We start from the raw sequence: 20,049 nt of genomic DNA, 5'->3' as shown, positions 1-20,049 counted from the left end.
TGGTTGTTCAGGTCGCAGGACAAATGCCAAGTGTTCTCACACAGGAATAATAATCGTAGCTAACCTGTAGGAGAGATCTTTGATCCAGATTCGCTCTAGAAACTCCTCAGGCTCCTTCAGAGAGCTCTCAAGAGAGTGAGGTTGACATCATTCCATAACGTGGTGGGAGTAGATGGGAGTGCCCACAGGCTCAAATGACGCGCTCTCCTCTTGACACATCAGGTGGTCTGCACTAAGGGCGAGATCTCTCATAATTTCAATGCTGTTCATTTGCAAAACTTATTTCTCTGTTGCACTGCATATAGATGGGCAATCATCAAGTCGTGTGAATGCAAACTTCAATTTTATTTCCATGAATTAACAAATTAGTAAAGTTAAATCTTCATATAAAACAAAATCAAACAGAATCAAAAGATTTTTCCAACAAAAAAAAAAAAAAAATGCAGCGAACAAACACGACCAGTACAAAATTTGTGCGATCAGTGGTGCTTATATTAACGATGATTTGCTGGATTTTGAAACACAATACAGACGAGCTCTAAAAGGATCTTTTTGCAGCCCTCGGAATTACAGCATCGGTGTAGTCCATGATTAATTATTCAACCAGTAAGATAGTAAAATATATACCGGGAAAAAATGTGCACTATTTCATTTTAAAGGCTGGGAAAACAGCATACATTATGTCATCACTGAGGGAATATGTTTGAAGCTATCCCTCCAAGCTGTAACAAAAACCAGAGCAGAACTGTACGAAAACATTAACTGCAAAAATCTAATTCTAGGACAAATGAAAGAGGCATGTTAGGTTTCGAACACCAGAAAGTTTACAAAGCAGATGCCTTAACCACTAAGCTATAGAACTCTCAAAACAACCTTAGATTGTGCAGACAACGCGCTTGCTTCACACCCTCCGTTACCTAATTTAGAAATTTTATAAAGGGTGCTTGACCCTACCAATAAATGTGACATCCCTCCTGCACTTTCTATGAAGATTCAGTAGCACAGAATCGCTTATAATAGACAAATTTTCCCTGAGCAATCCTCCACCTCCCCCAAGGACTCCTACAGTGAATGTACTTCAAAGCGATACCTGTAAGGATGCAGTCAAAGCAGAACAGAATTTAGGGGTTGCGTGAACAGATAAGTAACACCCAGCGGCGCCACTAGGGTATGCGTCACCCGGTGCGGGAGCTCCGTCACCCCCCCTCGCAATAATGTGTCCCTTTCCATCCGAGGCGATACACGATAATTAACAGTATCATATCGTAAGCAGAAAAAAATCGCATGCTCGCCAAGGGCTTCTTAGGTTGTTTTTGGCGTCACCTCGCTACAGAAAAAGAGAGGAGGAGGCGGTACTGGTGCAGCATGTCACCCCCTTCTGTCGCATCACCCGGTGCGGACCACACCCCCCTAGTGACGCCACTGGTAACACACAAACTGTAAGGCCAGTTATAATCATGACATCAACAAGGCATATGTGGGTCTGATTTAGAAGCATAACTACTCCTTCTAATGTAGCACACTGTACTGTACGAGGCACTATATGAGGCACTGCTTTTCCAATTATGTAACATTCGTTATTCCTTCAACGAAAAAGGGACATTGCTGTCATAGCGGAGCGCCCATGCAGTAAGATGGCAGAGATGCTCCAGAACTGAGATTGCCATCGTCTTTGGCATCCTAGTTGGAATTACTTCAGGCTTTCAAACCTCTTCTTGTACAGTGGAAAACAGAGAGGTGGGCAAATGTGGCAGTGATTTTTTTCTTTCCCGGGATGAGGAGGGCACACAGAACTGTGATTATCTTAATCATTTTGAGCTAAAACATGTCTACAGTGTCCAATGCAAGGCCAAGAGGGGGAGGAAAGATCTTTTCAGGACACCCTCAAGTACTACTTAGTGCATCAAACATTCTCCATCACTGACACTGGGGAATATGAAAAAGTAATGCACTTTTACACGATCAGCATTCAACAAATCCTGGGCTTCAGTTATTTTGGGACAAGTCCTTTTCCTCAAATTTGGGCAGTAAAAATTGTGAGCCACTCTTTACCCGTAATTTAGAAGTTATTGGTTTAAAAGAAAAGGAGATGGCCAGTCCCACTAAAGACTTTTTTTTTTCAATAACCAATCACAACGCAAATCGCAGAGGCTTTTCATCAACTGCCATGTTACAAACCAATCATATTTTGTGGTTGGTAGCTTACCAGGCGACGGGTACACCATGCACATTAAAAAAAGATGTGTAATGTCCTAGCCTTTGTTTGAAACACAAGTGTATCTGTTGCTTAAGGGAGTAATCACAAGTGTTACTCTTTAGTGGATTTCACTTTTAGAACTTTAAGGGAAGAATTGAGTATTACCCAATCCAGACCAAAAGTATCAAAAGTTAATAGTGGCAGCAGACAATTCTTGAGCCTTGCAAACTGGTTGATAATGAACAAAAAGCAAAAAGTGCATATCACATATACAAACAAAATTTGCTGAGGGCACAATGTAGTGTAGCAGAACAACTCAGTCATTATATACGAAGGCTGAAGACAAGTTGCAAGAAGTCCTCGTACGATATCTTGATCCAGCCATCTTGGTCGGTGTCATGGAAACGGAATGCTGCCGTAAGAGTCTATTGAGAAGAAATACGATTGAACATTTCACATTTACAGCATATGCAATATAGCCCATGCCACAGAAAATACAAACATAGAAAACACATCATCTCTCGTATGCATTTATCCCAGTATGCCTCCTGCATATGAAACATGGCATACTCTCAAGTGGCGAGGTTGTCTTCCATGAGAGGTGTAGCATGTTGAGTTTCAAGATAAGTATTTAAAGAGATTGAAACATTCAAACAATTTATTTTACTAAAATACAAGCTTTCAGATGGAGTCCGTCCGAAAGCTTGTTTTTTAGTAAAATAAATTATTTGAATGTTTCAACCTCCGATAAAGATGTATATATAGTGTCTTTCTCCAAAAACCTTACACACAAGTTAAAACAGCTCTATACCAAAACTTGTTTTGTAGCACGTGAGCAAGACAAGCATGGTGGTGAACTGCTGCAAGTTTAGAGCCTTTACCATATGTACATAGTAATGCATGCTTCTAAATTAAGTTTCTCCAACTCAAACTGTGTGGTAATGGAACATCTGATAACATCTAATGGCTCAACCTATCAAGAGATAGATTACCATAATTATCACAATTATTAATTAAAAGAAGCACTAACAAGGGCCTCGGACCGATTCCCAACCTGGAGGACAGTCTTTCAAAGTCTTAATCATTCAATTTTAACTTTGTATAAACATTAAAGGGGGTGTGATACTTCTTCCCAGGTTATGCCGCATAAATGTGGAATAAAATTATTTGCATCGAACTGAACACGCATTCAAAGTTCTGCAGCAAAGGGGGTAATAAACAAGTAGAAGATTGGTAGCGTGAATACTGAAACTAATTCGGCTCTCACATCACTGCAAGTATCTTCACTAGTGGGTCTGCACAGGAGAGGTCACATGCTTACGACTACTAATGAGAATGGCATAATGCACATGTGTCTTCGAGAGTTTGTATCTCTCCAAATCCAACACTAAGAAAAATAATTCCGGTTTTTCAATACAATGAGTAGCAGTACAATGCATGCACGATGTAATGATCCACATACATATATCAAAGTGCTACGACCTCCTTAGTATTTGAATTAACCCTTTGAAGGGTGGGCAAAAATTACAACTGCATGCCAAGATGGGTAAGGCTTCATAAACAACGTACACACCCGATGAATTGTGGAAAGTTATTTATCGAGTATTCCTAATAAGCCTTTTATAGTCATAATGCTTATATTTGCGCTTGTGTTATGTATAACAGAACATGTTTTGTGTTTTTCTACTTGTCTGCTAAGGTTACCAAGAGTGTGGTACTACTTGGGTGCACAGCTGTACGCAGAGGCCTTCCTGTAGCTGAGTGTGCCACGTTGCCTGTTGGTGCAGGCGAAACGCCTCCTGCTCGTTCGATTTCGCTGCCCGTTGTCCAAAGTACGGGTGATGCTCACCCTCCAGCGATAATACCAGTATACTTGTGAAAATAGCCCACAGATGGCGCCACACTTCCCAGGAGAAGCCTCAAGCAGCCAAACATCACTCCTAATGCAGTGCCGCAGCACCATAAAGAGAGGGCACAAAAATTCAAACCGAGACCAGACGCACTGGTGCACCTGTACCCTCAGCGGCACGGGTGCTCCCGACGCACTGGTGTGCGCATACCCTTCAAACAGTTGTGCGATACAAATAACATGAGACATTTTTAGACTCCTTCAGAAAAATAATAATAATTATGACCACTCTATGACCACGAGTGATGCCATACTTGGTGTGCAAGATAATTTTGCCTAGATAGCAGCGGTCTAATTTCTAAAAAAACGGCTTTCAATGTCCCATGCAAAGCAACTCATAACTAGGGCCTGGATCTTTAGGCATTTGCCTATAAATGCCTAAAAGTACCTAAACGCGACATTTTCCAGTTTGCCTGCCTTCTTCCTGATCTCATTCCATAATTGCCTGTTTTTAACCTTGCCAGGCCGGCCCTCTTTGTCAACCTCTTCGCGCTTGTAATGTATACTTACACACAAATTAGAACGAGGGTGCTAACTATGCTACATTTTTTGCGCATACACGCTCTACGCTGCTCGTGTAGAAAGGCCTGATTTTGGCCTCCAACGACCACGGTAGAGCATGGTAGAAGCGTTGTGCACGTGTGCCATATTAGGTCAGTGCGCAGTGACATATTTTCTTTTTTTTATTCACGACCATGGGTTGCTTTCATCCTGGTAGCTGGAGGCACATTGGTTTTGTTCGGTGCTTTGGTTAGCTATATAGGATATTCAGATAGAGGGGATTAAGACATACAGCCTTTCTTGGCGTTTCCAAACCTAGGACAACGGCTGGCTAGGATACTAAAAACATGATTCGTTATAGTGTACTTTCAGAACAATGAGCAGCTAAACTATCAGTATAAAAGTGGTGGTGCCATCCTGGCAACGGCCCCATGCATCAACGTATTCTTATACAAGGAGCTGAAGCATATATGGTATTATATTATTTAAATGGATACAAGCACGAGCATCGCATATCATGAAAAGCTTTACAAGAAAGGCAATATACATCCTCAGGAGAATGTGCCTGTTCTCTTTTTACTGCCTATTTTGGTGCTTAACTGCCTGCCTATTTCAGGCATTCTTAGTGCCTAGAAATCCGGGCCCTACTCATAATCCAACTTGCAACCTTGGAATCATCGAGGGGGCACATTCACAACAGAGCCACCAAGACTTGTCTCAAAATAAAATAAAATAAACTCTTGGAATGAAGAGTGAAAAGGTACAAGGAGGAAGACGAGCTCAAGGAGCCTTAACGAGCTAGACTCTCACCCCCTCTCTCTCACAAAATTGCTTGGTCCCTGGCCACATCCAGCCCACCAATGCTCTGCCCTCAAAGCTCCTTCACTTTTCTGGATCCATAGGATTTTGATCCTTATTGTGAAGGGGCCCATTATTTCATTCCCCGCATCACCACCAGCAATGGGGTAGGGTATCGCCCCTGGCGATGAAACTCCCCATTCATCATCTCACAATAAAGTTGTTGTTGTTGTTGTGTCATCTTTCGTTAAATGCAGTATAAATACAACTTGAAGCACAGTATATTGGTTTTTGCTTACTCCAGCGAGTGCGAAGGATCTCGGCACTCATTACAAAAGGTCACAATACCTGTAACGTGACACAACACTGGATGAAGTCGTCAAAGTTGATAGATCCTTTTCCTTCTCTATCAAACTTTGTCAAGAGCACAGTCATTGTTTGTTCACTCAGGCGATATCCTGAAAACAAAATTGAAAAGATAATGAAGGTGACTGCACAAAGGAAGGACTACATGCCACACAGCTAGTCAGCATTTGCATAGACAGTTATTCCTACCAAAGCGATTTAGTGCTTGCTGTAGCTCTTGTCTGTCAATGCTTCCAGAACCATCCCTGTCAAAGCCTCGGAAGCAATTGAGCCACTCGGTGATGTAGTTCCAAAGTGATGCAAATTCATCGAAGTTGATTGTTCCCGAGCGATCCCGATCAAACATGCCTGAGAGAGTGCACATTTCTCACAAATGTTGAATAGGGAAACACAAGCAGATTGGTAACAGTTCCTAGGTGCTGAGTGCACTGGATGAAAGATTAAACATCAATGTCATTAGTGTTCTCCTCAACAAACACTTTGCAGGGCATTTTATCCAGATATGAGACATTCGTGAGACATGTAAATGAGCAATATTGGTAACAGTATTACAGAAATCTGTGTAGAGTGTTTTTTTTTTTCTCTCTCTCTCTCCAATTGTCGAGGCAAAATGTGGCTGTACAGTATGTACAGGTTGGGACAAAAGTTTGCGCGAGCGACATACTTTTTCTTCTGTGCGACACCCTAGCGGCTGCCGGAAGCAGAGAATGCGGAAGAGGAGAATGCCCGTGGCAAGCCGGCACTAAACCCAAGCTGGAACGATGAACACCGGCAAAACTGGCACAGCGCCCTAGACGAGCCGCCGAACAGAAGCCACCGTGAAAGGAAAAGGAAAAAGAAGGCCAAGAGAAGAGGACGGAGGTCAGTTAGAGGCACGGCTCAGATGAACATAGGTTTTTTAAATCTACAAGGAGGAAGCAAGCTAAAGTGGGAGGAACTACAAGAAAATGCAAGCGAGGAAAGGATAAGCATATCCGCTCTGACCGAGACCCATTTAAGAAACGCGGAAACGCCAATACTGAACAATAGATGGGCATGGTTTGGATCGAATAGACAAACTGTCCTAAAGCGAGGGGGAGGCGTAGGTTTCCTTGTGGACCGCGAGCTTCGCGATTTTGTACGGATGGAGCCATGCAGGACAGCTAGTGCCGAACGCCTATGGCTCACGATCACAGACACGAGCGGCCAGCAAACCCATGTGGCAGTGATATACATTGCCACTGGAAATGAAACTAAGGAATGGAATGAAGAAATCTACGGATGTCTTCACAGAGACATCGTGGTCAAAGAGAAAACAGGATATGTTATCCTTGTGGGGGACTTCAACTGTCATCTCATGGAGCTAGACGGAGAAGACAAACGCTCGGAAAAATTTCAAGACATGTTCGAGCAACACAACCTACAAATACTGAACCTAAGTGACAACTGTGAAGGAAGGGTCACGTGGAGCAATGGACTGCATCAATCTACAATTGACTACGTGTTATTCAAACCGAAGTACTCGCCATCCATGGAAATGTCAGTAAGGGTGAACATTGACGAAGACGGGATAAAAAGTTGCGGCAGCGATCATAACCGCGTAAAGATAAGCCTTCTGTCGGAAGGCAAGCGGAGAAACCCTAGGATTACCAGAAAACGACAGACAAGAGGGTCATGGAAGGTTGGGAACCAAGAAAAATTAGAGCTCTTCGCCTCTGAATTTGATAAGATGATCGAGACTAAGCCAACAACAATGTACGATGAATTTTACTCCAGACTAGCCGAAACCACTGAGCGAATAATTGGCAGAAGTAGAGGGAGGACACGAAAGAAAACCTGCTTCTGGTTCGACAAGGAATTGAAAGAGGAAATTCACATACGAAGAAAACTGAACAGGGACCACAGGGCTGCAAAAAGAAGAGGAGCGGATGAAGTTCATGTAAAAGATCTATGGGAAGCATACAAGAGGCAGAAGGAAAAAGTGCGAGAGCTGGTGGGACGCAAGGTACAAGAAGTACATAAGAAGCAGGAAGAGGATATACTGGCGGCAGGAAGAAAGGCAGGTAACAAGTTCTGGAACTATATCCGTTCCATGCAAGACGAGCCTGATCTGGCGAACCCAAGCATTGTCGACACTGACGCAGTACCTCGGGAAAGCCAAACCGAGATAGAGTCATACATGACCGACTTCTACCGGAACCTTCAACAACGCTTAACGGTAAACGTCCCGAACGTACAGCAAGGCCTATCCAAGACCACCAGAACCACTCCTCCCTCCCTTACGGCTCCGATAAGTGAGCGCGAGATAAATTGCCATATCGCCAAGCTCGCATGCGGGAAAGCCACGGGTACAGATGAGGTACCAAACGAAATATTGAAGGCCCTGAGCTCGTGCGCCGTGAACGCTCTCAGGACCCAACTCAACGCTGTACTAGCCACAAAACAGTGTCCACGGGATTGGAAGAAGACAAGGGTCAAACTGATATACAAAGGAAACGGCAAAGACAGCAGGAAACTGGACTCGTATAAACCGATAGCGCTGTTAAGCAACATCTATAAGCTCTTCATGTGCATCCTAAACGAAAGGATCAGAGACTGGTGTGAACAAAAAGGCGTCTTCAGTGAGGCACAAAATGGTTTTAGGAGAGGCCGTCGGGGCTCAGACAATATCTTCACACTAACGCAGGTGATCGAGTTGTCGTTGGCTGACAAATCCCAACTCCATCTCACATTCTTGGACCTAGAAAAGGCCTATGATCGAATTCCGCACAACAGACTCTGGAGCAAACTACTTGCAATCGGCCTCGACCGCAACACTGTCGACTTGCTACGGAATGTTTATTTTGACTGCACGGGTATTTACTGCTTAGGAGATTACACCACAAAGGAACTGCCTATAACCACAGGACTGAGGCAGGGCTGCCCCCTTTCACCGACGCTGTTTAATATATACATCAACCACCTGTTAACGGCGCTCGAAACAACTGGCCCAGGTCTCCTATTTTCCACAGTTACCAAAGACAACAAGCTCGAGACGACAAGGATACCATGTCTAGCGTTCGCAGACGATATCGTACTTCTCTCGGGCACAGAAAGAAACATGCAAGAGCTGTTAGACATCTGCACAACTGTAGCCGGGGAGGATGGATTTCGATTCAGCCAGGAGAAGTCCCAATGGATGGGTGTCAACGTTGTTGGCCAACCAACCTTGCTACTACAAGAAAAGACTGTTGTAACGTGCACTTCGTACAAGTACCTCGGGGTCACGATCACGAATGAACCGCAATACTCAGACACCTATGAGAGGAATTTAGTACTTAAGTCAAATCAATTGAAAGGGTACACCTGGAACCTGGCCAGAAATTCCTATAACCCGTACACGGTTGGACGCATCCTCTGGAAGACAGTGGCCGTCCCAGGTGCCACCCACGCAAATGACGTGCTGGTATACCAGCCCCCAACACGGAAAGCTCTGGATAGACGCCAGTATGTGCTTAGCCGGTGGGTTCTTGGCGGCAATTTCGGGACAGCTCGACTGGCGGTGACGGGCGAGATGGGCTGGTCGACATTCGGGGAGTGCGACGCTCGGTCGAAGCTGACGTACCTCGGCAGGCTGACTCACCTGCCAGACCGTAACTATGCCACCAGAATTCACCAGCACATAAGATACCGCGGCGTGAGGACAAACTGGGTCCGAAGGATAGCCGCCCTGGACAGAACCTATAGCGCGAGCACCACGCGACACCTGTCTAAGTCCGAAAAGGAATGGTCTCGGAAGGTAAAGAAGGAAGTACGAGCAAAAGAACAGATACTCTGGCGTGAGTCACTGGTGAAGAAAAAGAGCCTGGACAACTACGCAGCTTGCAAGGAGATCCCGGCCCCAGTAGCGGAGCATAGAGGCGATAGGGACAGTGCTCTGCTCTTCCAGGCAAGGACAGGATCCCTCCTTACCCAAAAGAGGACCTTTGAGCTCTTTGGAGAGGGGGACCCTGTGTGCCTCCTCTGCGGCAAAGAGGAGGAAGACATCGACCATATCTTATTCCGATGCGACACATTAAACAGCCTGGACACCCGAGGGGAACTCTTCAAACATCAGGAGAATAAAGCCATGCTTTTGGGCTTCAGTGACTTTCGCCCAAACGTAACAGATGCCGCTCCTTGCACCTCAACGAACAACGAATCTGATACAGTGCCATTGGAAAGCTGTGGAGACCGGAGCCCCCGCGCGCCGCCTTCCCCTCAGCGCCCCACTCACCCCATCCACCACACCAAGCGCCATCTGCGAGAGTGGGACAGAACAATACAATCCTTGAAGAGAGGAACTGGGACTGCAAAGACTATATGTTAGTGTTCAAGATAGTGTAGTGTTTTTTTGTATCGTGTGTGCGTGTTTTTTTTTTTTTCCTGAGGCGTTCTAAAAAGAACGCCCGCCCTGTCGCAAGAGGGAATAGGAACTGGAACTAACTAACGGGTGAGTTCACCGTTTCGGAGGGCTGGAAGGGTGCGCCGTTAGCGACACACAGTGGTAGTTCCGGTGTCGCTTTTGTATGCCTGGGAAGTGGAAGCTACCGCTGTGTGTCGCCAACAGTGCATCCTTCCCCCGCTTCCGGTGGCCGCTAGGGTGTTGCCCCGGAGAAAAAGTACGCTGCTCGCGTGTTCCGTAAACTTTTGTCCCAACCTGTACTGTACGAAGGAGAGGTTACCTATCATCATCCTGACAGTTTCCGGGTTGAAAGGTTTCCATGTACCTGACAAAGAAAATTGGAGTGATAGATGAACAGTGCCAGCATGTGTAGGGTAATACATACATGCAGTATAAAAGTGTAACCCACCATTTGATAACGCACTCTGGAGTTCTGTTGCACTAATTGCGCCACTCCGGTCACGGTCAACACTAGGATAAACAATTACAGGTGTACCTCCACCCCGAAGGGTGAATGTTTCCAAAACAATGATTGAGGGGTTGCAAAAGAGTAAATATGCTCACTTTTGGAAAAGACCTTGAAGGTAGTTACGGTCAGCCCTTGGTACCATCCCAGCCATTTTGCTGTTCACGATTCGAGAATGATATTGGAGTAATTAATGAGGTGCCACTATACCAAGTGACGCTGAGCGATCGTCTTTTGTTATATCACGTAGTACCAGCGGTACCAATAGTACAATAAGCTTGCGGCAGTCATATATGTGAAGCAAACAAAAATGCGATACCTCCCACCTATCTAGCTATCCACGTCCTGTCCCTTCACGTCCTGTCAAATTGACCGCACCGCTGATATCGGTGCAGAGCCGTCCAATTGGTCCAATTACTAGGATTCTGGATTCTAGAGTATCGCTAAAGCGATACAAATGCGATAGGTTTTCAGATTATTCGGTTTATCGGTGTTATCATAATATAGGCGGCACCACTTTTTAAAGCCGGAAGAAGCCATGGAACCCATGGAAGCCACTTGACCACTTTGTTGCATAATCCGAGCCAATCCAATCTGAGCTTTGTCACTGCGTGCACCCGGCACGGGAGACTCTTTTCGGCTGTAGTTCGTCTCTGTAGTTCGTGGTTCGTGTTCGTGTCACACAGGCTCCGCCTCATGGCGTGCGTCATATGTCACGTGAGGAGGGAAAGAAAGGAGAGAGCAAGGGATGGGGCGGGAACGGCGGGAAGACCAAAGACGGGGAGGTCAGATTGGCGGCAGAGCTGTTTGCAAGTAGGGCAAATTATGCGATTTTTTGGGGAGTTGTAACTTCAAAAAAGGTATTAAGAGCGGTTATATGTAGCCCGTCAGACTGGGAACAGGATACGCATTCCGTTAAATGTTCCGTTGAAACAGTCAGCACTTCCAACACGTCATGAAATATTATTTACGCCGTTGCCTGTGTACCGCTGTTCGACGCGTGTTTCCCATTACGGCTTCTCGAATTCAGCATTATGTATTCGATGCACGGCGATTTTCACATTTATTTTACTTCACAAAATAGTATAGATTATCATAGCTATGTGGAACTTTTGTACGTGTTTCCTCTCATATCAACCTCTGTGAAGTAGGGTAGGGTCCTTTGGCTACCAGGGTTAAACATCCCATGTCATCATAACTTCTCTATCATTTATTGTTGTTGTTGTACCTGCTTTCGAATTTCGAGATATAGATATGAATAGATATTTTATTTCATTAAATGGAATACATTAATCATATGTATATTCCTCTCAGTCTATTCTTTTGCTATTTTATTTTATTTTATATGTTTCCAGCGATTTGAGCACACATTTGAATCACAGGCACAACTGCTTACTCACACCTGTCACACTTAGTCTATTATGCTGCAGTTGCCCGGGTGTTAAGGTGACATGACAGAAGGCGAAAGTTCGGGTAGTTCAGAACAGCCCTCTTGCGATTTGTAGCTTTTTGTAGCCAAATTTTCCGAAGTACAGCAGCAGGCACTTGTGTTGCCGTTCGACAAACACTAATCCCCATCTTGCGTTTCCTCCCCCTTTTTTTCTGTGGTCTAATAAATATATCTCCCCCCTCCCATCTTGCCTGCGAAGAAAGGACTAGTGAACAAGTTCCTCTTTTACTTGCAATCTGGAATGATCTGCTTGGTTTAACAAACGAACAAAAGTTTTCCTTGCCGTATGAATTATTTTGAGTGCTAGATACCCAGTGCTGTCGCCGATCGGCTTCCCTATTTTGGCCGGGGCAGTGCCAGTGCACTGTATTACGGCTCTGACCCGGGCGAAGCGGTGAAACTTCAGACACTTCCCAGTTTCGCTCGAGAGGAAGAGCCACCTGAATGCACTCAGTGTAGCGAACCTCTATCGGTTTTACACAAACTCATCTCATGTCCAGCAAGGCTAGTACTACGCGTAAAACACATTTACCTTATAAAACTACGAGCACATGTCCACAGTTCCCATCTCTCCACAGCTAGAAGAATCTCCAGCGACCAGCGCGCGGCACGTGACATATGACGTTCGCCGAGAGGCGGAGCCCGTGTGACTCTAACTACAGCAGAAAAGAGTCTCCCAAAACGAAGCCTGATGATGATGATACTGACGAAGGAACGAATAACCGAGAGACACAGGACACGAAGAACTCTGAGAACTCTTGTGCTTGTCTTCGTGTCCCGTGTCTCTCGGTTATTCGTTCCTTTATCATCATGCACCAGTTAGTCTGCGCCCTATCTCTTTTATCGATGATGATACTGATGGCCATGCCCTTTGCGAAATAGAACAATGGACCTTTTCCATATTCGCGTCGCCCCTGGCGGCGGAATGTCGAACGTCGTGTCTTTCTCTCCAATAATGGTGACGCTTTACGAACTGGCACGTACGTTGCGTGGGAACGTAGCAAGAGAAGATTGGAAGAAGAATGTGGAAAGAGTGAAAGCGCATTGTACTCATTACCAGACCTCAAACGTCCGCGTAACCTTGAAACCGATTATCTCCCCACAATGAACATGACAGTCGCCCGCAGGTGGGCTCATGGCGATGTTTTCCGCTAAAAAACGGCGGACTCAAGGGCTGGGCATGCGCATTCACGTTGTCGGAAATGGTCCATTCCCACATCGGCCCCTACTCCTGGGAACAAGGCTAACCGGAAGACTAACAGACGGCGAAGCCGTTGGTCGTTTCCTCGACAGCCTCGAATGGTGATTGCCAGGAATTTTCCAAGCCCCCTCCCCCCTAAAAAAAAAAAGAAAGAAAATACCGGCCACAAGACAGCTAGGGAATATCCTGTGGCACACCCACAAGATATTCCATAGCAGGCGACAGGAAAAGATGCAGACGGTGCCATCCGCTAAGTGTGCACTCCCAATATTTCAGCACCGTGCACCTTCTGTGATGCACATGTGCGCCTACAGGGAATTCGGATGACAAACCATTATGGCGGCACTTCTGGTATGCGGTGGCCATCTCAGACTATTCGAATGCACCCAATGACTGTGAACTACTGACGGTTCTGTGACTGTGTGTTTATTAATGCGGTAGCATTATAGTCCTTGCTACTTAAGAATCGCGGCGTGGTCTGTCTGTCTAGCCACGGAGCGGCGTGACTACGTGGTCTAGGGGCAGTCAGACATCTACAATAGACTACGTCTTAACCAACCAAAACCTCCTTTTAAATAAAGACTATATAGTAAACATGGACATCGACAAAGATGGCATGTATAGCTGTGACAGTGATCACAATCGAGTCAAGCTAATGATAACAACCGCCAGCAAGAGCATCCGGAAGACAAGCAAACAGACAAAGGAAAAAATAGAACAACGTTGGGAAAACCCACGACAAGGAGGCCCTGAAGAACTTCTCCGACACGCTAGAACAAGCTTTCCTAGATACTCCAAGTGATACATACGAACAATTTACAACCCTACTGATAAACACAGCGACAGTGAAGAAGACGTCAGGCAGACGCACAAAAAGGAAAAACAAACCATGGTTTGATACTGGACTGAAAGAGGCGATCCGAGAAAGACAGACTCAACAGAGCACGCCAGAACGCAACAAGGAAAAAGCAGGACTACGCAACAGTGGAAGATCTTTATAAAAAACAGAAGCAAAAGGTAAACGAAATGGTGGCAGAAAAGATACGAGCATTTCACAACAAAATAGAAACAGACATACGAGAAGGGGGCAAAAGAGCTGGCGAAAAACTTTGGAAATACATAGGAGGGCTCTCCGACCACCAGGACACAGAACAGGAATACAAGTTTGCCTCCCAAGACGGTAACGACCTATCTACAAAATTTGAAATAGAACAGCATATTACGTCATTCTTTAAGAAACAGCAACAAATACTACGAAAATGCAATGGATCAAGAACTGAGTCAACTACACCACAGAAAATACAGGCACAGATGATTAAACCAATAACGACTGTAATAGAAACAACTGAACTAGAAAGAACCATCAAAAAGTTACTAAACGGAAAGGCAGCCGGGCCTGGCAGACTACCAAACGAATTATTGAAGGTATTGCGACCAGGAGCAGTGGAAATGCTGCGAAAATGCTACAGCGAGATAACAAGGACCCTCAATATACCATACGCGTGGAAAGAAGCCAAAGTCAAGCTACTATTTAAAGGAAACGGCAAGCCAAAATGGGACCTACATTCATACAGCCCAATAGCCTTACAGAGCAACCTATACAAGATATTCGCACACATTATAGAAGGAAAACTACAGGAAGAGAGCGACAGCCGATTATGTGAGGCGCAAAACGGATTCCGACGGAACAGAAGAACACCGGACAACATTTTTATCCTAACATAAATCATAATGTATACCAACAACTCGGAAAGGATCTATACATAGCCTTCTTGGACCTAGAGAAAGCGTATGACGCCGTACCACACCAACTACTGATTAAAAAAATGCGAACAATGGGCATATCAGAAAACCTGGTTTCACTTGTAGAATGCCTCTACAAGGAAATCTACAGTACATACTACCTAGGCCCATACAAATCAGATCAAATCAAGCAAGAGATTGGCCTCAGACAAGGATGCCCGATGTCACCAACATTGTTCAACATATATATCAACATATATACCGGGTGTCTCAGTTAAATCCCTGGGCTAAATAATTCGCGAACCGGTGCACCAATCGAATAACTTCCTTTTTTACAAGTATCTGTCCAATACCGCCTACAAGATGCACACCGTGTGAATGAGCGGGAGGCGCTCATTATTTAAATAAAAATTCAAATGAGTTTTGTGAAAAAAGCTAACTTCTAAAGCAGGGCGCCGTCGGCATTAAAATGGGTACTACCCCTTCTTGGACCTTCAGTAGATACCTTTTAGAGAAAAATCTGCAAGCGAAGCGGGTCATTTGTTGCAGTAATTAATTGGTTTTGGTTTACATATTTTTGAAGCGCAAAAGGACACTCTTTCACTCCCATGTCCACCAATGAATTACGTCCTTACACCAATGAATTACATCCTTTTGCGATTCGCCGCGACAAAAATACGCAAACCGAAACCAACTGATTACTGCAACAAATGACCCGCTTCGGTGGCAGATTTTTCTCTAAAAGGTGTCCACTGAAGGTCCCAAAAGGGGTAGTACCCATTTACCCAATGCCGACGGCACCCTGCTTTAGAAGTTAGCTTTTTTCACGAAACTCATTTGAATTTTTATTTAAATAATGAGCGCCTCCCCAAGCAACAAACAAAGGTTGGGCCAAGCTAGGCTATAGTTAGGATGGCCTACCTGGCCTTGCTTGGTACATCATCGGCCAACAAGCTTGTTTCTTGATACGGATCTGTACCTTGGCCAACGATTTGCCAAGCATTGGTCAGCCTACGTTGTGCCAAGCTTGTGCCAAGATACAGACCAAAGCATTCCTGCGGCGTCCCTCATTTTCAGACACAATTGTCTCGCGGCGTAAGGTAACGATATACCATTATTTGTTTGTTGCTCGTATTTCCCACGTTTCCTGAGGAAAAACAGATACTATACATAACTTGTCTCGTGAGCTTCCGCAAATTCGAGAGACCTGTTCGCGTGTGTGTCAAAATGAAGGGTGAGGCGTGTCTAAGTTTAATTTGGCGCGTACACAAACGACACTGAAATGATGAATTGCTTGTCCTATTAACTCGCCATGGAGGTAACGCTTCTGTTTCTTACTGCTTTAGTTTTGAGAAATTCCCTTGGTCCATCAAAAGTCGAACTTATGCAGCGCTAGACCATTCTACGTTTCCCTCTCGCCCAGGCGAGATTAGTCAAAGCTTTGGCAAGTGCTTGGCCAACGAGCTCGTTTCTTGATACGGATCTGTACCCTTGCCGACGGCTTTCCAATCCTCGCTCTGCCTATCACTATGCAACGCTGCGCCAACGTTGGGTGGCCGAAAGAGTCGTTGGCCAACTGTCATCCGACCTTTTGCCAACCGTCGGCCATCGGCCATTGCTTGCTTCCCGCTCATTCACGCGGTGCGCATCTTGTAGGCGGTATTGGACAGATACTTGTAAAAAAGAAAGTTATTCGATTGGTGCACCAGTTCGCAAATTATTTAGCCCGGGGATTTAACTGAGACACCCGGTATATATATACATCATATATAGTAACGAATTACTTGAGGAAATTAGCGCGACAAAGAAAGGAATACATCTCACTACTAAAAGAACAGACGGAACTGAAGAGGAAACAATCATTACAACCCTCACTTTTGCAGATGATATACTGCTATTAGCCGAACCCCTCAAAGACTTCCAAGACCTCTTACATAGTATGCAGCACTCGAGGAACCGTAGACGATATGAAATACAGCACCGAAAAAACGAAATGGATGAAATTTGGAACACCCAACGACGCCCAAAAATTTTTCATAGAAACTAGAGAGATTCAATCTACGGACACATACATATACCTCGGTATCACCATTGGCAACAACATCAACTATCTCGAACAACACGAACGGAAACTACTACAAAAAGTACACAAGAAAGGCCTCACTTGGCACCTAGGAAGACACTCGTATAACCCGTACGCAGAAAGTCGCTTGCTATGAAAATCTACAGCAGTTCCGATGGCAACATATGCAAATGAGGCCATTTGCTACCAAAACACTACCATCACACGCCTCGACCAGGAACAACGAGAAATTGGAAAATGGTTTCTAGGGGGAATTTTGCGACCCCTAATACCATCATCGAAGGGGAGATGGCCTGGTCCACCTTCGCTCATCGAGATGTGAGATCTAAAATCAGGTACCTCGGGCCACTCATTCACAGCCTCGGAAATAGCTCTATAAAACGCCTCTTTCAGCATATTCGATATATACGCACCAAAACAAGGTGGGTGAAGAGAATCTCTCAGATAGACCAAATCTACAGCAAGGGAACCGGCAGACAAAAAGCAAAAAACGAGGCAGAGTGGATCAAAATTATATGAAAAGAAATGCACCAAATCGAAGAAGAGAGATGGCAGACAGCAATGGCGAAAAAGAAAAGTTTGGACCTCTACAGAGCAAACAAGGTCCAACGCGCACCGGAAAAATTCTACCGGGCAGACCGCAGAAGCAGCCTGCTCTCCCAAGCGCGAACAGGATCACTACTAACAAGGAAGCGTATCCAAGAACTGTTCCAGATGGAAACAGCAAAATGCATCCTCTGCAAAACAGGAGAAGAAGAGGATCTTCAGCATATACTGTTCTCATGCCCAGCAATAGCCTCAACAAGACTGAAACCAGAATCACCCTCAACACTACTTGGCTTCGACGGTAGCAATCCACACCACACCACGGAGCAGACAAAGCGACACCTGGAGGCATGGGAAAAAGAGCGCAGGAAAGTGACCATCGAGATGGAAGCCCGAGCCCACAACCGGAGCCTCAGACCAATCCGACAGCCAGCCAAGTGGAGATTGACAACCGGAGGGATATGTGAAACATCTCCAGCGCCATCTACAGACCGCCTCCCAGATTAGGGGGAAAAGGGATTATTATTATTATTTTTTTTACTTGCGTGTTAGCACCGCGAAGCAACTGTGGCTATGAGCGGCGTACAGATGAGGACAGATGGGGAGAGGACAGCAGGAAGGAGTGGGGGACAGGAGGGTTAGTATGCGTCCTGGGCCGACCTCAGGGGGAACTGTGCCGACATTCGTCTGGAAAGTCTTCGGAAAACCCAGGGAAAACCTCAGACAGCACAGCCGGTGGTAGGATTCGAACCCACCACCTCCCAGTCAGCACGACACCAACGAGCGAGACGCCTTAACCCACTCGGCCATGCCGCTGGTAGGATAAGGGATTAGGCGCAACTGAACCTACATCACCATATCAAGCATTGTCATTCTTTATTTTCTTTTAATTTACTTTGCCTGTGATGTTGCAAGATATATGGCCTGATTTAAAAGGGATTAGACGCAACTGAACCCGAACGTGACGCAGACAGAGGAAAAAGTGGCGGTTTTCGGGTGGTATAGGCCATAGGAAATGCATGGGGTGAGAATTTGCTTTCCTCCTAACTTTTTTCTACAAAGTGATAGCATTTGAAAAAAATATGGATAAAACTTCATGCAGAATCTGCAAAGTTTGAAGAGCATGAGACGTTATCTTGTATTTTTACGACTGAATCGAAATGTGTAACCTTTGCTAAATTCACCCTGTAATAAAAAAATTATAAAAAGAATCAATCAAAAGATAAACTGAGATGAATTGGTACATAAAAACTTAAACCAAGAAAAACAAAATCATAGTTGCTGCATCAGTGGATCAGACAGAAATGCGTTAGCATTAAAACTCGAAAACCCTTTGGGAACTCCCCTTCACAACGCTACACAACCCTTCACACGACCCTACACAATGCTAACGCAAGACAACATTCGCAGCCAAACGAGCTTTTCGGGCTTACTCCAATTCAGCTTGGCGGCGCCGTCGCGCAGCCTTCTTTCGCGACCATTCCTTCGCGCAGCTTTCATAACCCATGGCACGCCCATGCAGACACATCTAAACCTGTCGACCACCACAGATGCACTGCCGTGCCGAGTGCAAATGCGCCGCGTCGCACTCTCCACACACCCTCTCCTTCCTCCTCCACTCATCGCACATGCGTGCTGCGGCTACAGAAGACCACGCCGCGATTCTTGCGTAGCGAGGGCTATAATGCTACCGCATTAATAAACACACAGTCACAGAACCGTCAGTGGTTCACAGTCATTGGGTGCCTTCGAATAGTCTGAGATGGCCACCGCATACCGGAAGTGCCGCCATAATGGTGCGTCATCCGAATTCTCTGCAGGCGCACATGTGCATCGCAGAAGGTACACTTTGGGATGTCTCCTCCGATGCAGATTTCACAGAGTGATCTTTGCGCTTGTGCCGATTTTCGGAGGAGGGCGCGCTCGTCGAAAAATTTAACAATTTAACGCAAACAAAACATAACATAAACAAAATTTAACAAGACAGTTTGCGGCGGCTGTTTTGTTTGAACAAATGGCGTCATACCATTGGCATACCGTGAAGGTGAAACAGCGTGGAACAATTACACTTGTAAGTTTAGTGTCTCATGTTAGATACGCATTAGCACTTAAAACAATTTTTAATTAACAAAACAATTAAACAATGAAATTAACAATAAAAAGGCCACAATTTCATCGGTGTCCACGTTGAACTAAGAGAAATTCTTGTTGTCTGCTATTACGGCTGATTCCATTCTCGCGCCTCTTGCTATGCACCCTCTGGAGTGTCTTTATTAAATACACGTTGCAGACGAATGGCAGTAGATGGCACGCGTAGGGGTGCTCAGAGTGCTCATGCGAATACTTTGACTCGAAGCCGCATATATGGCACAAACTGTGTTGGCATG

At 45.3% G+C, this 20,049-nt stretch overlaps 1 protein-coding gene across 2 annotated transcripts; it reads right to left on the bottom strand.

The window, feature by feature from the left end:
- Nucleotides 1–326: 326 nt before the first annotated feature.
- Nucleotides 327–11,176, bottom strand: LOC135377835 (programmed cell death protein 6-like). Of its 2 annotated transcripts, none has more exons than XM_064610540.1 (7): nucleotides 10,966–11,176; nucleotides 10,738–10,797; nucleotides 10,583–10,644; nucleotides 10,454–10,498; nucleotides 5,961–6,119; nucleotides 5,754–5,863; nucleotides 327–2,622 (listed from the first exon to the last, which is right to left on the bottom strand). In XM_064610540.1, exons 2-7 carry the CDS (start codon nucleotides 10,791–10,793, stop codon nucleotides 2,521–2,523), a joined length of 534 nt encoding a protein of 177 aa, XP_064466610.1. In that variant the 5' UTR covers nucleotides 10,794–10,797; nucleotides 10,966–11,176; the 3' UTR covers nucleotides 327–2,520. The 2 variants fall into 2 exon arrangements, with proteins under 2 accessions (XP_064466610.1, XP_064466609.1); XM_064610539.1 differs by having other exon boundaries at nucleotides 10,959–11,175.
- Between the last annotated feature and the right edge of the window lie 8,873 nt (nucleotides 11,177–20,049).

The sequence above is a fragment of the Ornithodoros turicata genome, chromosome 1, assembly GCF_037126465.1.
Source record: "Ornithodoros turicata isolate Travis chromosome 1, ASM3712646v1, whole genome shotgun sequence".
NCBI lineage: Eukaryota > Metazoa > Arthropoda > Arachnida > Ixodida > Argasidae > Ornithodoros > Ornithodoros turicata.
The sequence above is the reverse complement of the archived record's forward strand: the minus strand, read 5'-3'. Positions and strand labels throughout refer to the sequence as shown.